The sequence below is a fragment of the Aotus nancymaae genome, unplaced genomic scaffold (assembly GCF_030222135.1).
Source record: "Aotus nancymaae isolate 86718 unplaced genomic scaffold, 86718_ANA_hifiasm-v0.15.2.pri h1tg000029l, whole genome shotgun sequence".
In the NCBI taxonomy this organism is placed as follows: domain Eukaryota; kingdom Metazoa; phylum Chordata; class Mammalia; order Primates; family Aotidae; genus Aotus; species Aotus nancymaae.
In genome coordinates this window covers 12814340-12837967 of record NW_026988442.1, presented here as the reverse complement: position 1 = coordinate 12837967, position 23628 = coordinate 12814340, and the positions used below count along the sequence as shown (strand labels likewise).

At 43.2% G+C, this 23628-nt stretch overlaps 1 protein-coding gene across 1 annotated transcript in view; it reads right to left on the bottom strand.

Annotated features, from left to right (window-relative positions):
- Positions 1-23628, bottom strand: part of EFCAB8 (EF-hand calcium binding domain 8) — a 68980-nt gene that overhangs the window by 4024 nt on the left and 41328 nt on the right. The window contains 7 exon segments of the mRNA XM_064382322.1: positions 1743-1786; positions 1789-1921; positions 13437-13595; positions 14160-14378; positions 19071-19208; positions 20884-21096; positions 21952-22156. Of these exon segments, the coding sequence (XP_064238392.1) occupies positions 1743-1786; positions 1789-1921; positions 13437-13595; positions 14160-14378; positions 19071-19208; positions 20884-21096; positions 21952-22156 (1111 nt within the window).

The window sequence follows — 23628 nt, the reverse complement described above, 5'->3', positions numbered from 1 at the left end:
AGAAGTGGACCCTCCAGATGATTCAGACATTGGAGCTAAAGTAGTCAAATTCATAGAAACAGCAAGTTGAATGGTGGTTGCTGGGGGCTGGGAGAGGGGAAATCTAGAGTTGCTGCTCAATGAGTATAGTCATAGTTACTATACTGCAAGATGAGGAAGTTCTAGAGATCTGCTGTAAAACAAAATGTGATGGTCAGGGTGGTGGGGATATGAAGGGCACTCCTAGTTTCAGTTTCTTTTTTAATTGATACATTGTGATTGTATATATTTATGGGGTATAATTTGCTGTTCCAGTCCATATATATGTTGTATATATAATGATCAAATCAGGGTATTTAATGTATCCATCACTTCATGCATTTATCATTTCTTTTTGGTGAGAACATTCAAAAGCCTCTCATCTAGCTATTTTGTAATAGACAACACCTTACTATTAACCATCTTCACCCTAGTGTGTTTTGCAACAGAACACCAGAGCTTATTCCTCCTAAAATTATAACTTTGTGCCCATTAATTAACCAACTTCTTCCCATCTTCTCTATCTCCCTCCCTTTCTTAGTCTCTGATAACCACTGTTCTGCTTTCTTCTTCCAAGATACTAACTTTTTTTTTTCTAGCTCCTACATGTGAGTAAGATCATGCAGTATTCGTCTTTCTGTGCCTGGCTTATTTCACTTAACATTATGTTCTCTGGGTCCATCCATGTCACTGAAAATGACAGGATTTTTTTTTTTTTCCAGCCCCAGCCAGGGTCCCTGCACCCAGGTGAGCGGCGGCCGGGCCAGGCTAGGATTTAATTCTTTTTATGGCTAAACAGTATTCCATTGCATGAATATACTACATTCTCTTTATTCATCCACTGTTGCACATTTGGGTTAATTTCATATCTTGGCTATTACAAATACTGTTGCAGTAAACACAGGAGTGCAGCTATCTCTTTGACATGCGGTTTTAATATCCTTTGGATATATACCCAGTAGTGGGATTGCTGGACTATATGGTAGTTCTATTTTTAATTTTTTGAGAAACCTCCATGCTGTTTTCCATAATGGCTGTACTAATTGTTTCTTTCTTTCTTTCTTTCTTTTTTGAGAAGGAGTCTTGCTCTGTTGCCCAGACTGCAGTCCAGTGGTGTGTTCTCAACTCACTGCAACCTCCACCTCCCAGGTCCAAGTGATTCTCCCACCTCAGCCTCCCAAGCAGCTGGGATTACGGGAGCGCACCACCACACCCAGCTAATTTTTATATTTTTAGTAAAGACGAGGTTTAACCATGTTGGCCAGACTGGGCTCAAACTCCTGACCTCAGGTGATCCTCCCGCCTCAGCCTCCCAAAGTGCTGGGATTACAGGAATGAGACACCACGCCTGGCCCTAACTGTTTCTTGATATGAATGGTGGCTAATATGGTATGTGTTTACTTTCTCAAAACTCAAGAAGCTGAACCCTTCTGGTTTATATGGTTCTCTTTACATACAATGCAACAAGTTTATTTTTTTAAAGAGAAAGAAATATGCCTTATCATATATATGATTTGCAAAAATATACATAGATGAATAATATTGGGTGGATGGGTGAATGGATGGAAGGACAGTTTGCTGAATGGACAATAGGGCAGACTGTAATATTTAAGCAAAAGCAGTTGCTGTGGCCTCAAACTCCCTCTCCACAGAGCACAAAGTTCATGCTTATGTTCAGACAGGGACAGAGACAAGAAGGGCCTTGGGCATCACTGAGCTTCAGCAGGATCCGTACCAATGGCATCACCGGAGAGTTTCCAAGCCTTGAATCCCGGTCCTGGCCAGCGCTGATAACCAGCTGGAAGTTGTCCACATACAGGATGTCTGCCACACTATCCAAATGGCCCTTCCAGGTAATCAGGAGCATTGGGGGAACCAGAGAAATGGTATGACCAGCCACAACCTAAGGGGACAGTACAGGAGAAATACTTACACCAAGACCACTACACAGGCTAATCAGAACACACCCAGGACTGCAGGCAGCAGAGCCCAGTTGGAAGGGCCCTGGGACACGGGCTAGGGTTCTAAAGCTGGATACATTCCACATGAACTTGCTTGTGACCTTACCTAGGTCCCAGCACTTCTCTGGGCCTCACTGGCCCCTTAGGTAAAACCATAAAAAGCACTCACATATTACTACATTGTTTACCAAGTGCCTCCATACAGATTATTCCATTTGAACCTCACAACCTTATAGGAAGTATATGATTCTCACTGACTTACAAGGAGGAAAATGAGAGTCAGACATGTTCAACAACTAGCCTAAGCCCACATAGCCAGAAAATGATGGGGCCAGGGCAGGAGCCTAAGTCTTCTAAAGCTTTTCATTTGGGCATTGGGAGATGAATAGGGTGAGCAACGGGGTGTTAAATCACGTTCACTATGAGAGAGTAAAACTACTTAACTGGAAAATGAGTGAAAATGACCATTTTTAAATAAAACAAGATTAACAAAGGGGGACTTATTCGGCCATATTCAACTATGGAAAGTCAGAATAATAGACACTTTAAACAAAGCAATGGAAGACAATAGAAAACTCAGAAGCCAACCCAAATGTATGTGAAACTTCGGCATTTAGTAAGAGTGGTAATAGAAAACATGACTCAATAAACGGTAGTGGGCTACCTGATGAACTATAAGAGAAACCTAAGTTATCTTTTATCTTACAACAAAATGAATACTAGATGCATTGAAGATTATATTTTCAATGAAATCATAAAATACCTGTAAAAGAATGAATCAATGTTTATCTTATCTCTAAGAAAGTGATAGACAAGCAAAGGAAAATATCACAATGGGAACAAAAACTGACTTGATCACCAAAAAATATAATTTTTAAATCATCATAAATAAAATTAACAAACAAATGGCAAATGGGGGGATATTTGTAATACATATGATAGACAATGAGTTAATCTTTTAATATATTTTCATGTTATTTATCTTTTTTAGAGATGGGGTCTCACTATGTTGCCCAGGCTGGTCTCAAACTCTTGGGCTCAAGAGATCTGCCCACCTTGGCCTCCCAAAGGGCTGGGATTACAAGCATGATCCACCATACCCAGCCTAACATATTTTTAAATAATTATACAACATTTTTAGAAGATAGTTGCCATGATAGAAAAGTAGGCAAAGGACATGAAGAGACAATTCACAAAGTTATACAAAGCCAATAAAATAAGAGAAGATGTCAATATCACTAATAAACAAAGGCATCTTAATTAAAATCAAAAGAAACCATTTGCACCTAAAAATCAACCAAAAATGTTTTCCTCACTTAGAGCATGTATTTATTGAATAACTTCTATAAGAAAGGCACTCTGATAGACTCAGAGGATCCTCAGATGGATACCACTAATAAATTATTTAGGTTGTCAAGGATAAAATAAAACAGGCCAATGAAATGCACAACTGTATAAAACTTGTGAAGTGTAATTTTGTAGTATACATTAAAGGCTTTAGAATGGCTTATGTTCTTTTACATGCTCTTTCCTTGGGACAAATCACTAGATGTGCAAATAAACTATGAAAAACTAAAAAGATTTGTAAAAGAGTATTTGCACCATCATTTTTACACACACCTAAACACAACTTTATCAGAACATAATTTACATATAATTTACCAATTTAAAGTGCTCATTCAATGGTTTTTAGTATATTGGGAGTTGTGAAACTATCACCCCAGAAAGAAACTCTTTACCCAGCAGTCACTACCCAATTCCCCCAACTCCCGCCCCCCAGTCTCAGGAAACCACTAATCTATTTTCTATCTCTGTAGAAAGTGTATTATGGACACTGGACATGTCATTTAAGTGTAATCACACAATGTGTGGTATTTTGTGGTTGGCTTCTCTCACTTAGCATAGTATTTTCAAGGTTCATCCGTGTTGCATGCATCAGTACTTTATTCCTTTTTATTATTAAATAACATTTTACTGTATCACCATACCATACTTTAACCATTTGGAAGTTGACAGACATTTGGGTTGTTCCCACTTTTGTATTATCAATAATGCTACTATAAATATTCACGTACAAGATTTTATGTGGATGTATGTTTTCATTTCCCTTGGGTATACACTTGGAAGTGGGCCTGTTGGGTCATATAGTAACTCTACACTTATATTATCTGTTTTTTTCTTTTGTAGCTTGTTTTTGGTGTCATATCTAAGATACACTGCCTAATTTAAGGTCACAAGTATTTTTCCATTTATTTTATTCTAAAAGTCTTACATATTATATATTATATTAACTTTTTGAGGAACTGCCAGACTGTTTTCCAAAGCAACTGCAGCTTTCTCCTTTTTTTTTTTCTTGAGACAGAGTTTCGCTGTTGTTGCCCAGGCTGGAGTGCAATGGTTCGATCTTGGCTCACTGCAATCACTGCCTCCCAAGTTCAAGCGATTCTCCTGCCTCAGCCTCCTGAGTAGCTGGGATTACAGGCATCCGCCACCATGCCCAGCTGATTTTTGTAATTTTAGGAGAGACAGGGTTTCACCATGATAGCCAGGCTGGTCTTGAACTCCTGACCCCTCAGGTGATCCTCCCGCCTTGGCCTCCCAGAGTGCTGGGATTACAGGCATGAGCCACTGCACTGAGCCAGCTTTCTACGTTCTATCAAGCAATGTGTAAGAGTCCCAGTTTGCCCACATCCCAGACAACCATTGCTATTATCAATAGTTATCCTGGAGAGTGTAAAGTAGGATCTCATTAGAGTTTTGATAAACATTTCCCTGAGAGCTAATGATGTTCAGCATCATTTAATATACTTATTAGTCCTTTACCATATTTTAATTAATTTATCTTTTTTATCAAGTTGTAAGAGTTCTTCATATATTCTGGATACTAGTCCCTTATCAGATATATGATTTGCAAGTATTTTCTCTAAGGTTATATTTTCACTTTCTTGATTATATCCTTTGCAGCCCTAAAGTTTTTAATTTTGACAGACTAATTTGTTTTTTTCTTTTGTAGCTTATTTTTGGTGTGATATCTAAGATACACTGTCTAATTTAAGGTCACAAATATTTTTCATCTATTTTCTTCTAAGTCTTATACTTTTAGCTCTTACATTTAGGTCTATGATCCATTTGGAGTTAATTCATGTGTGTGTTATGAGGTAGGAGTCTAACTTCATTCTTCTAATAAAGTTATCCCTATTGTCCCAGCAGGGCATGTTTCAAAAAGGATATTATTTCCCTCCATTTGATTATCTTGGCATTCTTGTCAAAAATCAATTGACCATAAATGTGAGAATTTATTTTTCAACTCTTAATTCTATTCCATTGACTTACATGTCTTTCCTTATGCCAGTATCACATTGTCTTGATTACTGTAACTTTGTATTAAGTTTTGAATTTGGGAAGTCTGAGTCCTTCAACTGTGTTATTTCTTAAGATTTTTTTCTTACTATCTAGATCCCTTGCATCTCCAAAAAGGAAGGAAGGGAGGAAGGGAGGCAGGGAGGGAAGCAGGGAGGGAAGAAGGGAGGAAGCAAGCTGGGCACAGTGGCTTACGCCTGTACTCCCAGCACTTTGGGAGGCTGAGGCAGGTGGATCACCTGAGGTCAGGAGTTCAAGACCAGCCAGGCCAAAATGGCAAAACCCTGTCTCTACTGAAAACACAAAAATTAGCCAGGCATGGTGGAAGGTGCCTTCCAGCTACTCGGGAGGCTGAGGCAGGAGAATCACTTGAACCTGAGAGGCAGAGGTTGCAGTGAACCAAGATGGCACCACTGCACTCCAGCCTGAGTGACAGAGCAAGACTCCATCAAAGAAAAAAAAGGAAGAAAAGAGGAGGAGGAAGGAGAGAGGAGAGGAGAGGGGAGGGGAGGGGAGGGGAGGGGAGGGGAGGGGAGGGGAGAGAAAATAAAAGACAAAATAAAAGAAAGCAGCTGGGATTTTGATAAAAATTGGCATTGAAGCAATTTGGGGAATATGCTATATTAACAACATCCAGTCTTCCAATCAATGAACATGAGATGTATTTCCATTTATTTTGGCATTCTTTCAATAATGTTATGCAATTTTCAGAGATCAAGCTTTGCACTACTTTTCCAAATTTATTCCAAAATATTTTATTCTTTTTGATGCTATTATAAGTTAAATTTTTAAAATTTAATTTTCAGATTATTGCTAGTGTATATAAATATATTGATTTTGTATATTTACCTTATATCAAGCAACCTGTTGAATTTATTAGTTTTAATAATTTTCAATGGATTCTTTAGTTTTATATATAAGATCATGTCATCTGCAGATAGCGATAGTTGACTTCTTCTTCCCCAATACAGATATCTTTTATTTCATTTCCTTGCCTAATTGACCTCCCAGTAAAATATTAAACTGGGTGATAAGAGTAAACATTCTTGTCTTATTTCTGATTTTACAGGAAAGTATTTAATATTTCAACATGAAGTTTTATGCTACCTGTGAGTTTTCATAAATAGCTTTTATCAGGTTGAAGGAGTTCCTGTCTTTTCTAGTTTATTTAGTGTTTTAATGAAAAAAACGGTGTTTAATTTTGTTAAATGCTGTTTTTGCATCTATTGATATAATCATATGGCTTTTGTTTTTTATTCAGTTGGTATGATGTATTACATGAATTGATCTTGGATATTAAGCCAACTTTGCATTTCTGGAATAAATCTTAGTTGGTCATGGTATATAATCATTTTCATATGTTGCTGGTTTCAATTTGTATTTTGAAGATTTTTGTATCTATATTCATAAAAATATTGGGTCTGTAGTTTTATCTTCCTGTGATATCTTTATCTGCTTTTGATATCAAGGTAATACTGGCCTCACAGAGAAGTCTTTTGGAAGAGTTTGTAAGCAATTGACATTAATTCTTTAAATATTGGGTAGAATTTACCAGTGAAACTACCTGAATGTGGAGTTTTCTTTATGGGAAATTTTATCACTAACCCAATCTCCTTACTTCTTACATTCAGGTTTTCTGTATCTTCAGATTTTCTATTTCTTCTTAAGTCAGCTTTAGTAGTTTGTGTCTTTCTAAGGTTTTGTTCATTTTTCTTTATTTTCTGATAATGAAAAGTCAGAAACCATACTAATGTCCAATAGTAGGTAACAAGCTAAATAAGTGATTATAATCCCATAACATGAAAATTTGTAACTCCATAAAGTAAAATATTATTTAATCAATAGAAAGTGTGGTGTTCAAGAATATTTTATATCCCAGGGATGCAAGGATGGTTAAACATATACAAATCTATAACTGTGATAGACCATATTAACAAAATGAAAAATAAAAATCATATGATCATGTCAATAGATGCAGAAAAAAAAACATCTAACAAAATTCAACAGCCCTTCATGATAAAAACTCTTAACAGATTAGGTACAGAAGGAATGTACCCTCAACACTATAAAGGCCATACATGATTAACCCATAGCTAATATCATATTCAATGTTGCATAGATTTTCCTCTAAGATCAGGGACAAGACAAGGATGCACACTCTGACCACTTTTTTTCAACATAGTACTAGAAGTCCTAGACAAAGCAATTAGGCAAGAGAAAGAAATAAAAACATCCTGATAGGAAAGAACGAAGCGAAATTGTTTCTGCTTAATAACAACATGACTTTATATATTAAAAATCCATTAAGGCGAGGTGGCTCATGCCTGTAATCCCAGCACTTTGGGATGCCGAGGCAGGCATATCACAAACTCAGGAGATCGAAACCATCCTGGCCAACATGGTGAAACCCCATCTCTACTAAAAACGCAAAAATTAGCTGGGCGTGGTGGCAGACACCTGTAATCCCAACTATTCGGGAGACTGAGACAGGAGAATAGCTTGAACCCAGGAGGCGGAGGTTGCAGTGAGCCGAGATTGTGCCACTGCACTCCAGCCTGGTGACAGCGAGACTCTGTCTCAAAAAAAAAGAAAAATTGACAAATTCAGTAAATTTGCAGGATATATTAACACACAAAAGTCAGTAGTTTTTATATACTAACAATGAATGATCAGAATAGGAAATTAAGAATACAATTCCAGCACTTTGGGATGCAGAGGCAGGTGAATCACCTGAGGCCAGGAGTTCAAGATAAGCCTGGCCAACATGGCAAAACCCTGTCTCTACAAAAAGTACAAAAATTAGCTGGACATGGTTGTGAATACCTGTAACCCCAGCTACTCAAGAGGCTGAGGTAGAATAATTACTTGAACCCAGGAGGCAGAGGTTGCAGTTAGCTGAGAATGCACCACTGCATTCTAGCCTGGGCAACAGAGTGAGACTCCACACCCCCCCCAAAAAAAAACAAAGAAAAAAAGAAAACAATCTCATGTGTATTAGCAACTAAAATAAAATAAAATACTTAGGGGTAAATTTAACCAAGGAGTTAAAAGATCTGTATACTGGAAACTATAAAACACTGTTTCAAGAAACTAAGAAAACACAAATAAATGGAAAGATATCTTGTGTTGATAAACTAATCAATATTATTACAATATCCATACTACCCAAATCGATCTACAGATTCAATGTAGTGCCTATCAAAATTCCAATGTCATTTCTTATAGAAATAAAACAATCCTTAAATTCATATGCAACCATAAAAGATCCTGACTAGCCAAAACAATCTTGAGCAAAAAGAACAAAGCTAAAGGCATCACCGTCCCTGATTTCCAAATATATTGTAAAGCTAATATAATCAAAACAATATGGTGCTGGCATAAAAATAGACACATTAACTAATGGACCAGGATAGAAAAAAAAACAGAAATAGATCCATGCATTAATAGTCAATTGATTTTTGACAAAGGTGTTAATAATACATAATGGGGAAAAGACAGTCTCTTCAATAAACTAGAAGGAAAATTGGATTCACATACAGAAGAATAAAATTGGATCCTTATCTCAAGTATAACAATCAACTCAAAATGGATTAAAGACTTAAATATAAGATCTGAGACTGTAAAACTACTATAAGAATACCCAGAGGAAAAGCTCCATGACATTAATCTGGGCAATGGTCATTTAGCTATAACCCCAAAAGCACAGGTAATAAGAGCAAAAATAGGCCAGACACAATGGCTCATGCCTGTAGTCTCAACACTTTGGGAGGCCAAGATGGATGGATTGCCTGAGATCAGGAGTTCAACACCAGCCTGGCCAACATGGTGAAATCCTGTCTCTACCAAAAAATACAAAAATTAGCTGGGTGTTGTGGCATACGCCTGTAATTCCAGCTACTCAGGAGGTTGAGGCAGGAGACTCACTTGAACCTGGGAGATAGAGATTGCAGTGAGCTGAGATCGTACCACTGCACTCTAGCCTAGGTGACAGAGTAAGACTCCATCTCAAAAATAATTTAAAATAAAGATAAATAAATAAATAAATAAAAGCAAAAACAGACAAATGGGATTTTAGACAAAATACAAGGCTTTTGGACAGCAAAGGAAACAATGAACAAAGTGAAGAGCTAACCCACAGAGAGACAGAAAATATATGCAAATCATACATCTGATAAGGGAGTAATATCCACAATAAATAAGAAACTCAAAAAACTCAATAGTCAGAAAACAAATAACCCAATTAGAAAATGGGCAAAGCACCTGAAGAGGCATTTCTCAAATGAAGACATTCAAATGGCCAACAGATTCAAGAAAAAATGTTCAGTATCACTAATCATTAGGAATAACAAATTAAACCACAATGAGACACCATCTTACATCTGTCAGATTAGATATCATCAAAAAGACAAGAAATAAGTGTTGGTGAGGATGTAGAAAGAAGAAAACCCTTGTACAATGCTGGAGGGAATGTAAACTAGTACAATCACTGTATTGGTCTGTTGTCATGCTGCTAAGAAAGACATACCCGAAACTGGGTAATTTATAAAGAAAAAGATGTTTAATGGACTCACAGTTCCACATGGCTGGGGAGGCCTCGCAATCATGGCAGAAGGTGAAAGGGGGCAAAGGCACATCTTACAAGGCAGCAGCCAAGAGAGTATGTGCAGGGGAACTGCCCTTCATAAAATCATCATATCTCATGAGACTTATTCACTATCATGAGAACAGCACGGGAGAAACCACCCCCATGATTCAGTTACCTCCCACAAGGTCTCTCACACGACACATGGGATTATGGGAGCTACAACTCAAGATGAGATTTGGGTGAGGACACAACCAAACCGTATCAACCACATGAGAAATAGTACAGGGTTTCCTCAAAAAACTAAAATTGGAACTACTATATGATCTAGCAATCCCACTTCTGGGTATATATCCAAAAGAGATCAATATGTCATATCAATATGTCAAAGTAATATCTGTACTCCCATGTTTATTGCAGCACTTTTCACAATAGCCAAGATATGGAATCAACATAAAGGGCCATCAAAGGACGAACAGACAATGAAAATGTGGTGTATATACACAATGGAATAATATTCAGCCTTAAAAGAGAAAAAAGTCCTGTCATTTGGGACAACACAGATAAATCTGGAGGACATTATGCTAAGTGAAATAAGCCAGGCAGGAAAGAAAAATACCGCATGATCTTATTTATATATGGAATCGTAAAAAGTCAAACTCATAGAAGAAGAAAGGGCCAGGCACAGTGGCTCACATCTGTAATCCCAGCACTTTGGGAGGCCAAGGTAGGAGGATTCCTTGAGCACAGGAATTTAAGACCAGTCCAGGCAAAATAGTGAGACCCTCTTCTCTACAAGAAAAAAAAATGTTTTTTTATTTGATTTGATTTATTTATTTTTTTGAGATGGAGTCTCACTTTGTTGCCCAGGCTGGAGTGCAGTGGCACGATCTCAGCTCACTGCAACCTCTGCCTCCCAGATTCAAGCGATTTCCTGCCTCAGCCTCCAGAGTTGCTGGGATTACAGGCACGCATCACCACACCCGGCTAATTTTGTATTTTTAGTAGAGACAGGGTTTCACCATGCTGGCCAGGCTGGTCTTGAACTCCTGACCTCAGGTGATCCACCTACCTCAGCCTCCCAAAGTACTGGGATTACAGGCATGAGACACCGCACTCGGCCAAAAAAAGGTTTTTAAAAAGTAGAAAGGTGAATGATGGTTACCAGAGGCTTAGAGGGTTGGGTGGAGAATGAGGGGGAGAGAATGGAAAGTTATTGGTCAAAGGGATACCAAGTTTCACTGAGACAGGAGAAATAAGTTTTGAGATCTGTTGCACAGCAGAGTGACTACAGTCAATAATATATTGCATCCTTCGACATAACTAAAAGAGTAAATTTTAAATGAATCACCATAAAAATTGTAAGTAAGTGAGGTGGTAGATATGTTTTTTGGGTTTTGTTTTTGTTTTTTTGAGATGGAGTCTGGCTCTGTTGCCCAGGCTGGAGTGCAATAGTGCAATCTCAGCTCACTGCAACCTCCGCCTCTCGGGTTCAAGCGATTCTCCTGCCTCGCTGGGACTAGTCATGCGCCACCACGCCTGGCTAATTTTTTTTGGATTTTTAGTAGAGATGGGGGTTTCACCATGTTAGCCGGGATGGTCTCAATCTCCTGAGCTCGTGATCCCCCCACCTTGGCCTCCTAAAGTGCCGGGATTATAGGCGTGAGCCACCGCACCCGGCCAAGGTGGTAGGTATGTTAATTGGCTTGATTTAATCATTCCACATGTGTACATAGATCAAAACATCACACTGAACCTCAGAAATGTAAATAATTATGATTTGCCCATTTGAAACAATATTAATAAAGTTTTTAAAGAAAAAATATTTTATGATATATGAAATTCTAGTTACATACAATATAATCCCAATTGTTTAAAATACATTGTTATAAAACTAAGAACAGATGGTCAGGAACACAGATGCTGGAGTCAAACAGACCTGGGTTTAGTCCCAGGTCTACACTGGTTGCTACTGGAGCTTAGACGAGTCTCTCAGCTCTTCAGTTTCATTACTTCCTCATCTGAAAAATAACATCTCCCTCACAAGTCATTATGGAGATTAATGAATGCATATATAACATACTAATCACCATCTCTGGAACACTGCAAGCAGTACATATTATTGTTATAATGATTGTATCAACATGATAAATTATTCACATGCTGATGCTGTGGGTAACCAGTTCCCAAGAGATTTGAATACAATGACATTCTCTTCATACCAAAACTGACTGGCCGTGACATACTCACGCAGAGATTCAGAAGGCATGTAAGACTACAAGAGGGCTATCAGAATTGCAAATGCATGCAACCCTTTCACCTAGCAACCCACTTCCAAAAACGTCTCTTACAGAAATGTCTTTACATACGTAAAATGACATTCACTATTCACTTTTGTGTAAGATTTTTTTAAAAGCAAATTTACCTTGAAAAGGGATAATGTGCTGCTATGCAAAGGTCTCTAAGAGGTATCATACAGCAAGAAAAGCAAGATGAGTTCCAGTGTACGTGAAATGCTACCTTCAGGGGAAAACAACTTTACACATTTCTGTTTGCATAAGTAAACACTGGAGGAATACCCAAAAATCAACACAACTGGTTATTTTAGGGACACATGAACTGTTTTGGGGGAACAGGAATGGGACTTAGATTCTTCGCTGTAAGCCTTTTTATGTTACCTGACTTTTTAAAACTTTCATTGATGTATAAATATACACACAGAAAATTGTATATAAGTGTACCACTGAATTTAAAAAAAAATTTTTTTTTTTTTTTTTTGAGACAGAGTCTTGCTCTGTCACCCAGGCTGGAGTGCAATGGCTCAGTCTCAGCTCACTGCAACCTCCACCTCCCAGGTTCAAGCAATTTTCTTGTGCCTTAGCCTCCAAAGTAGCTGGGATTACAGACGTGTGCCATCACACCCGGCTGATTTTTGTATTTTTATTAGAGATGGAATTTCACTATGTTGGTCAGGCTGGTCTCAATCCCCTGACCTCAGATGATCCACCAGCCTTGGCCTCCCAAAGTGCTGGGATTACAGGCAAAAGCCACTGCACCCAGCCCACAACTGAATAAATCTTTAGAAACTGAACACAACTGCATGATCAGGCCCGTTGATGAGTCAGAACGTTGCCAACCACCCCAGAAGTCTCCTTCGTGATTCCTTCCAGCCTCTCCCCTCCCCCAACAAAAAATGATCATTTCTAAGATATACTCTTCTGTGTCTAATTTCTTTTGCCTAAATTGTTTGAGGAGTTCTCCATTTTGTAGTGAGTAAATTCATTTCCGGTGCCAGATATTATTCTGTAGTTTTTATCTAATTATTTTCAAGTCTACAGTGATGGGCATTTGGGTTTCTTCTCATGTGGCATTATTATGAATACTAATTCTACCAACATTTTTGCTCTTATCTTTTAGTAAATGTATTTCTCTTGGGTATGAGATAGTCGATGATCCTAACTCATCTGTGGGGCTCAGAGGCACTTTCCTGAGCAACCCTCCAGTAATCCTCCTACCTCTTTATCCTCCAAGGGGATGTAGTATGGGAAGCTGGTCCCAACCTGCCGAGGAATTAAGAACCGGAACTTGTTGGGTGCTTCAGAGACAACCTTGGCCCCACTGGATTGGAATGGCTGTTTATCAGCGCATGTGCGGTAATCCTTGATGTCCCAGATCTAGACACAAAGTGTGGGTTAGTGGCCTCACATGCCTTGACCCAGACCCCAACTCACTCTGGGGGCTCCTCCCAGACCCTTCCTCTTCATTTGTCGGGGGCAGTTCTTACTTACATCTCTGAGATACCTCACCACTCAGGGCCAGAAAGGGCCTTAGGGATCTTCTAGGCCAGACTCCAGGACTAGCAGGCAGGCAGGGTGTGACTGGCTCACCCCTACCTCACATCTTGCTACAAGGCACAAAATCAGCTCCTGAGCCAGCTGATCCTAGATTAGCCACATGACTGGGGGATGAGGGAGTCGTAGAAGACAATGATGGAGCCTGGAATTCGCCGAGGAAGGCTTCTTGGAGGGGCCTTTTGAACCAAGCCCCCACTCATGTCACTGGGCATAGCAGGGTAGGGGAGGACTCCTAAGGCAGCCTGCCCTCCTCCCTGCATTGTTTTACAAATGGAACCAGTACCCAGAGGGAGCAGGAGCCAGGCAAGGGCCATGTGCAGCAAAGAGTTCGCCAGACGCTTGGTTGGCACCAGCTCCTCAATCTCAGTGCCGGTTCTTCCTTACCTTGATGTATCCTCTACAATCCCCCGTGATGAGGATCCAGTCATTTTTATCAGTGGCCATGGCACCCACGACAACGTCCCCAGGGTCTAGGTCCACAGGAAACTTCCCCAGCAGGCCCCCATTCCCGTGGATGGACCAGGCGTAGATGTAGCCATCCATGCAGCTGCTCAGCAGGGCAGCCGTGTGTGGCAGGCGAGGCCTGGTCTGCAGGAAGATTATCTGAGGGAGACAGGAGGGTGTGGCTCAGCAGCGCTATGAGCCACTGTCACATGGTGCTGAGGGACCCCAGCAAGTCACCACACCACCTGGTCCCCCAGTTTCCCAGATACCCACTGGGAGTGGTGATGGTGGTCCCACCCTTCCTACCCAGCTGGTGACAAGGAACATCATACCTCTTTGAAAAAAAAAAACCAAGAGCTAAACAATAGTTTCAAATGTTCCCAGTTTTGTTTGAAAAATCAAAACCATAAAAAAATTAAGATGCACACAACTTTTACAGTAGTCATTAACTGTCATTTTAAAGGATGTGTTTTAAATTTTGTCATAAGCACATTCCAGATGACTAAATATTTTTCTAAAATGTGGTTCCTCATAGCTGCATAGGATTCACCAAAGTGATGTGCCACAAAGGTCTCCCATGTCTGAACTAGGGAAAAGCTGAGGCAGCCATTCTTCTGCCAGCCCTGGGACGGTGAGAGCAGGCAGGGTGAAGATGAGTGAGCGCTCAGGACTTGGGCAGCACTGGAGAGGGACGGCCCGCCCAGAGCACGGGATCAACTGCATGGCCAGCATCTGGGGCTCATAGTGGGGAAAAGCAGAGTGGGAATGGTGGCCCAAGGCAGAACAGAGCCATGTGGCCGCAAGGGACAGGTAACCAACACTATTCCTTTTGCACTCGGCATCCAGCCCCCTCCAACACATTGGCCTGCTCATTTTGGAAAGAGCTGCTGGACTAAAATTATGCATTTCAGTCTCACTCAGCCCAGGAACCCCAGACAGTTTCTCAACCACAGGAGCTAACAGCCTCCCTGTGGGTCCCTTCAGAAGAAGCCACTGCAGCTAGTAACTGGCTAAACTTCATATAACTTGGAGCAATTTTCCACTGCCCGCCATCTGGTCTTTCCCCACTACAGAGATGGCCAGGGGCAAGTGCTTCATCTAAAGACTGTCAGGGGCTGGGCACAGTGGCTCAGGCCTATAATCCCAATACTTTGGGAGGCCAAGGCAGGAGGGTCACTTGAGGCCAGGAGTTCAAGACCAGCATGGACAACATGGTGAAACCCCATCTCTACTAAAAACACAAAATTAGCCAGGTGTGGTGGCTCATGCCTGTAATCCCAGGATTTTGGAAGTCCATGGCAGGAGGATCACTTAAGGTCAGGGGTTTGAGACCAGCCGGGACAACATGGTGAAACCCTGTATCCATTAAAAACACAAAATTAGCCAGGTATGGTGCCACACGCCTGTAATCCCAGCTACTCAGGAGGTTGAGGCATGAGAATCACTTGAACCCAGGAGGCAGAGGTGGTAGTGAGCTGAGATTGCACCACTGCACTCCAGCCTGGGCAACAGAGTGAGACTCCATCTCAAAAATAAATAAATAAGTAAAATTAAAAATAAAGACTGTCAGCGACACAGCTGGTCCTGGATCTGCATCCTGGACTCCTTCCTAGTGCTCTTTCTGCCATGCCCCACAGTCTTCTGGGATGGCCAGAAAGAATGGGAAGGAAGACCTGACAGGTAAGACCCCCACCCACTCCCCATCAGGCATCTTTACCCCAGCCTACCCAAGCCCCTCTTCCACTAAGGATAGGCTGAGATCAGAGGTGACCCAAGCACTCTGGACCCTTTCCAGGGCACCACCCTAGAATGCTTCACTCTGCCCACCAGTGCCCAAGAGAGAAGGGACTCTGCTACTCAAGGAGTGGTGCAGGTGGAGACAGTGCACCTTGAAGCCAGAGTGAGGGTCAGCGTCCAGAGGGGGCCAGCCTTAGACAGTGACCAGCAGGCCCTTATAAACACACACACACACACACACACACACACAGCCCTACCAGCCAGTACCTCAAATCTCACCAATGACATTCAATCCTTCAGTCGATACTTCAAAAACAAAAAATAATACACGCAAATCATTAAGTTCATTGTCTGGCAGATACTGAGAGCTCAATAAATACTAGTTACCACTGAAACATAACACAACATAGCAAAAGCTTTCCAGGAGTGTGTTTCTAATCCTAGAAACATGCAATTCTCTGGCCGAAAATTCAATCAAGATTCATGATACAAGTCCTTATGACACGCAGATCACCAGGCCACATAAAAAGTCCAAGGAATTCCCAACAGTGGCGGCACAAAGAGTGAAAAGAACTTGAACTTCAAAAACAAACAGACCTTGAATCAGGCCCTGGCTCTGCCATTTTCTGGCAGTAAGAATCTTGGGCAAGTCACTTGACCTCATCGAGCCTGTTTCTTCAGCCATAAAATGGGAATAATAGTACATACTGCCCAGGGCTGCTTGATGGACAAAATGGAAACAACACATGTAGCTGGGCGCGGTGGCTCACGCCTGTAATCCCAGCACTTTGGGAGGCCGAGGCGGGTGGATCACAAGATCAGGAGTTTGAGACCAGTCTGGCCAACATGGTGAAACCCTGTCTCTACTAAAGATACAAAAGATTAGCCAAGCATGGTGGTGGGTACCTGTGATCCCAGGTACTCAGGAGGCTGAGGCAGGAGAATCGGTTAAACCCAGGAGGCGGAGGTTGCAGTGAGCCAGGATTGTGCCATCGCACTCCAGCCTGGGTGACAAGGCGAGACTCTGTCTCAAAAAAAAAACCCGTAAACAATTAAGTTCATTGTCTGGTAGATATTGAGAGCTCAATAAATACTAGCTACCACTAAAACATATAACAAAACACAGAAAAAGCTTTCCAGGAGTGTGTTTCTAATCCTAGGGTTTCATATCTGGAAATAGACAAGAAGTCCAAAATTTATGTACAAGGATGTTCACTGCAATGATTTATTTAGAGGCAAAACCCAGTCACCCAGCCATCCACCAGTGGCAGCAGACGGCTGGATGGACTCTGTGCAGGGTACCCAAGACATGATGTGACGAGTCAAAGGGATCCCATGGCTCCGTAAACACCGTCATGAAGAGACGATCCTTACTAAAAATACAAAAATTAGCTAGGCATGGTGGCACATGCCTGTGGTCCCAGCTACTCCAGAGGCTGAGGCAGGAGAATCACTTGAACTCAGGAGGCAGAGGTGCAGTGAGCCAAGATTGCATCATTGCACTCCAGCCTGGGCGACAGAGCAAGACTCCCCTCAAAAAACAAAAAGAATAAGGTAACAAAAGAATAAGATGAATCTAAATCCCTCTCATGAAAGTATATCCATGCTATAGACTTACAGAAAAAAGCAAATGGCAGAACACAGCTATTATTTTATATTACTAGTCAAAAAAAAGTACAAGGCTAAAACCAACCTGTTAGCAGTGACTGCTGCTGTTGAGAGCGGGATTGAGTAGGGTGAGACATGGGGCACTTTTCTTTCTATCTTTACACGTACTTCTTTTTCTTATTATAAACTAGTATCTTTACTTTTAAAAGTTATTTAAGGTTTTTTGTTTTTGTTTTTGTTTTTTGTTTTTTTTTAAAGAGAGAGAGAGAAGGAAGAGGCCAGGTATGGTGGTTCACGTCTATAATCCCAACACTTTGGGAGGTTGAGGCAGGAGGATCACTTGAGCCCAGGAGTTCAAGACCAGCCTGGGCAGCATAGTGAGACTGCATCTCTACAAAAAAATATATATATATACAAAAATATTTAGCTGGGCATGACAGTGCATGCCTATAGTCCCAGCTACTCACAGGCTGAAGTGGGAGGATCACTGGTACCCAGGAGGTTGAGGCTGTGGTGAGCTGTGATCACACCACTGCAATCTAGCCTGGGTGACAGTGAGACCCTGTCTCAAGAAAAAAAAAAAAAGGAGGAGAGAGAAATATTCAGAACCTGGAGGAGAGAACGTTCAGCAACTCCTGGCTCGCCCTCCCAGCACTGCAAAACCCAGCTCTCAGGACACAGCCCCCTTGTTTTCAAGTTGCTGGTCCCTGAAGCTGGGTGATGGGGCAGGCCTGCCACACCCTAACTCAACTATGATTTGTATTTTCAGGAGGGGGAGTCAGTATCACGGTGAGGGGTGTCCAGGGTCAGAAAGGAGAAGGTACAGGAAGGAGAACAGAGATGAACCCATGCCTAACTCTTGTTCAGTATAAAACACCCTCCCAGTTAACAGGAGGGCATTCTATCTGGAGTCTGGAGACGCTGCCTCTCCTGCCTCCCAGTCCAGAGGAAACACTGCTACCCCCAGTCCAGAGGGGACGCTGCTCACCTCCCTAGGCACCCCGACTCCACCTCCTGGGGAACTGATATCGTTTAGCTGTGTCCCCATTGAAATCTCAACTTCAACTGTACCTCCCAGAATTCCCCCGTGTTGTGGAAGGGACCCAGGGGGAGGTAACTGAATCATGGGGGCCTGTCTTTCCCCAGCAATTCTCGTGATAGTGAGTAAGTCTCACGAGATCTGATGGGTTTATCAGGGGTTTCCACTTTTGCTTCTAATTTTCTCTTGCTGCTGCCACATAGGAAGTGCCTTTCCCCTCCCGCCATGATTGTGAGGTCTCCCCAGCCATGTGGAACTGTAAATCCAGTTAAACCTCTTTCTTCCCAGTCCCGTGTATGTCTTTATCAGCTGCGTGAAAACAGATTAATACAGGAGCTCTCCCCAGACGCCACAGCTCTTACTTCAGAATCCCAAGTGGCTCCATCCTCTCCAAGACGCCTCCCGAGCCCCATCCTGACTGCCCACTCCCCGGCTCACATCCCACTCCCTGGCTGATCACGGCCAACCTTCTCCACCGAGGCACTGGATTGAAGCAACATATTCTTCTGCAATTCTCCTTTTCTCGTTTCAGCCTCTTTGTAAAGGGACTGTTGGCTACGGATCTTGCTTGGCTGCTGGGATGAGCCAGCAGCACTGGAAGGTTTCTGGAAGGAAAGAAAGATGGGCACCCAAGTCACCATGAGGGTGTTTCCCTTCCCCATGGGGGATCAGAGTCCAGAGGAGGATGATAAAAGAGGTGGCACTCCCGAGCCCCCGCAGCAGGTACACTGCCCTGGGAAAAGCAGCTCAGTGGATCCTGGAAACATCCACTTTAGTTCCCAGAAATTTTGTTAGAGCAAAGTTGGGGCAGAGACTTGAGTTTGCCTTTGGGGAAGACCCTTTGTCCTAGAAGAGACCATCCTGGTTAAATGAGGATAAAGGCCAGGCATGGTGGTGCACACCTGGAATCCCAGCACTTTGGGAGGCCGAGGCAGATAATTTCAGGCCAGGAGTTCGAGACCAGCCTGGCCAACATGGAGAAACCCTGTCTCCAATAAAAATACAAAAAAATAGCATTAGGAGAAATACCTAATGTAGATGATGGGATGATGGATGCAGCAAACCACCATGGTATGTGTATACCTATGTAACAAACCTGCACGTTCCGCACATGTACCCCAGAACTTAAACTATAATAATTAAATAAATAAATAAAAATACAAAAAACTTAGCCGGGCACGGTGGTGCACACCTGTAATCCCAGCTACTAGGGAGGCTGAGGCAGGAGAATCTCTTAAACCTGGGAGACAGAGGTTGCACTGAGCAGAGATCACGCCACTGCACTCCAGCCTGGGTGACAGTGAGACTCCATCTCAAAAAAAAAAGTAAAACATAAAAATAAGGATAGAGGGGAAAATATACCCATCCACCCACTGCCCTAGAAGATTTGAAAGCAGTGGTGTAACCTCTGGTAACTCAAAGATGGTATGAGTGTCTTGTGGTAAAGTGTACACATCTTACAGCAAAACAATATCCTAGCAGATCATGTTGAATCGAGGTCTAGACTGCTCTATGCCTAGCAATTATTGTGTGTCTGGGGAAGGTGGTGGTTCTCACTCAAGCCTCAGCTCCCAGGAATGGAAATCAGACTTTGACTGCGAGAACAATCTGGCTGGTTCCTCCTCCCCAATACAAGAGATTATTGCACTGATTGTTGGAATACTGTCCTCACTGCTGAAAGTTCAAGGGCAAGCCATCTCCTGCAAGTAGGGAAAGTAACTCCTCCTGCTCTTTCTCCCTACTCTCTGTAAAATAACACTGCCAGCCATTCTTGGAATGGCTAGTCCTGGAGCAGAGATGAGGCTCAGAGGAGGAAGAGAGTGGTTTGTCTGTTTCTGGGTCTCAGACTCTTGCAGCCTGGTCTCCAAGCAGCTGAGGCCCCCATGGCTCACCTCTGCACGTGGGCCAAGGTCAGGTGACTTGCGCTTGAGGACTGAGAATGCAGCCCAGGATCTAACATCCAATTTTAGGTTTTCGGGGCTGTGTTCTCTTTGGGTCCTGCCTTTCAGCTTTCAGACTTTGAGGCCTGGTATTAGCCATGCCCTGGGAAGGGACCAAGCCCCAGCTCCAGGTTAGATTTCAGTGGGATTTTAGTCCAGTGGGACTAAAATTGGAGGGTGCCCTACCCAGGCCCACAACGGTCAAAACAAGTGAGTTAAGGGACCGAAAGGCACTCTGGAAAAAGTGCATCCCAATAAGAAAACACACACACACAGCAGGTGTGTGAATGCCGGTGGCTGGAGAGTGAGGGCAGCCTTCTGGTTGGGCTCTCGCTCCCACCTGCTGGGGCACAGCCCTGTCTGACTCGTTGTCCCTCGGGCACCTCATCACTGGGGGAGCCGACACCAGGCTCTGCCTCAGGTTGGTACTGGCCCCAGACTTGGGGCCGAGACTGGAGAGCTTCTTGCGGGTCTCGTATGCCCACTTCTCCTGTTCCACACAGGGTCCGCTGGGCCTCCGGCTCTCAGACAGGCAGTAGTTCACATCTTGTGCCTGTGCCAAGGAGAAAGCAGCCCCTAAGGCATTGCAATGTCCTAGAGGTAAATTCTGGGCTGCCCCAGATCAATGCCAACACCACGGGGCCCTCCAGCCGCCCAGGACTTGCTTTCCAGAAACATAGCCCCCTTGAAGACATCAGCCCAGAGCTTCTAACCCCATTCCTGACCAGCTGCAGTGCCTGGAGTCCCCACAGACAGGACACTGCTCCCATGAGGAACTCAGTCTCCTCATCTGTAAAATGGATGGTGGTTTCCAAATATTTTTGGGGTTACCTTTAATCTCAAGGGAGGCTCCAAAGCATAAAATAGATAAAAAGCTGAGCCATTCTGGGGGAAGCCCCACCTACCAGAGCCCCCCTGCAGGAGCTTCCAAGCATCTCTCCCTAACACATTTGGAAAAACCACTGGACGAGGCGGCCCCTAAAGTCCCTTCCTGCTTTGATCTGCTGAGATATGGAAATTTGGAGACTGAATGGGTTGCCTTAGTCCCTACTGGTGAGCTCAGAGGGGTAATGTGTAGTGGCAATGGGAAGGAGTGAGTAATCTATAGATGGCAGGACCAGCACTGCCAGCCTTTGGAGTCAGATTGCCTGTGTTTGGATCTACTTCTTGGCTGTGTGACCTTAGGCAAGGAGCTTAACCTCTCTGTGCTTCCATTTTCTCATCTCATCTGTCCAATGAGGAAAATTACAGAAACTACCACCCACCTAACCAAGCTCCCCACCCACTCCAGAACAAGTCGCCATCATCCCTCCTGCTTCCCAGGGTGCTCCCCACCCTCCCTGCCTCACAGGATTCTGGCTCACAGCTCAGAGAAGGGTGGGAGGAGAGCGTGCTCCTGTTAACATACCCTCTTGGGCTGCAAGGGCAAGGGGCTTATAGAGGCATTGAAGTTGAAGATGGGCTTGAGTGTGCTGGTGTTCCAGAAGAGGATGTCCCCACTGTAGGAGGAGGTCCCGTGGAACTGGTTCTGGTACTTGGCCATGCTCAGGATGTCCTGCACGTGGTAGGTCTGCCAGTGGCAGCACAGGAGCACCGGCTTGGTCTTGTGGAACCTGTGCACATGCCAGAGGCAGGAGGGCTGAGAGCTCAGCCTTTATTGCTCCATCCACTGGGGAAGCACTGGAGCCAGGAGGATTCTGGGAGCCGACTCAGAGGAGGATACTCTCAGGCATTGGAGCTGGGCTGAAGCCATGCTCCATTAACCTCGTTTACTAAGCGCTTACTACGTGCCTTCTACAAAGGCCTTGTCGTAGGGACTTTACATAAACTAATCTTACGGATAACAAATCTGCAATACACCCCCAGTCAGACACCTAGGTAAGGATTAAGGTTTAAAGGAGGGGAAATTGTGGCCTTATCGAGGCCCCCTAAAAAGAAAGAGACCTTGAACATAGTGTTCCTTCTGCCTGGAAAGCCCATTCTACTCTAAAGACTTCACTGAGACCCTTCCTTCTCATGCTTCGGATTGCACTCCACCCACAACGCCCTCACTGAGCCTTTCCTGACCACCGCCCTCAAAAAGAAATCAACCCCCATAAAAACTTCTACTTTTTTTCATGGCACTTAATATACTTTATAACTGAAAGTATTAACATTTGATTAGTATCTGCCTTCTTGATGTAGACAGAACATTCATATTCTCCAAAAATTTATGTTAAAACCTAATCCTCAATGTGAGGGTATTCTGAGATGTGGCCTGTGGGAGATTATTAGGACAGAAGGGCAGAGCCCTCATAAATGGAATCAGTGACTTTATAAAAGAGGTCCTAGGCTAGGCATGGAGGCTCACGCCTATAATGCCAGCACTTTGAGGGGCCAAGGAAGGAGAATCGTTTGAGGCCAGGAGTTCAAGACCAGCCTGGGCAACAGAGCACGACCACATCTCTACAAAAAAAAAAATTTTTTTTAAGTAGCCAGGCATAGTAACACACACTTGTAGTCCTAGCTATTCAGGAGGTTGAGGCAGGAGGATCACTTGAGCCCAGGAGTTCAAGGCTACAGTGATCTGTAATTATGCCACTGCACTCCACCCTGGGCAATAGAGCAAGATCTTGTCTCCTAAAAAATACAAAAATTAGAGGCCCAGAGAGATCTCTTCTCCTCTCTACCATGTAAGATCATCACCTAACTTCACAGGCTCCATTCTCCATGCTCCTTGACCACTCCACATGTGGCTCCTGTGGACGCTGGTATGGCACGGACTGCACTCAGCAGAGCTGAGAGGACATGGCTGCCCCCACCACCTAGATTTCAAAGGACAGGGCCTCCCAGCAGAGCCACAGCCTTGGAATTCCAGCCCCACAGGGCCAGGGGGTTCATGCAGGGAAGTGCAGCAGGGGCAGGGCCCAGGCATAGAGCCACCAGGGGGGCAAGGCTACCAAATCTCCAGGTGCAGGGCTGCCCAGAGTCAGAGTTCCAATCATCTGCCTGGCAAAGCTGCAGGGACAGAACTGCCACCCCAGTGGGCCTGAAGGGCAGGGCATCCAGCCAAAGAGGATTATCCTTGAGATTTAAGGTCTATGAG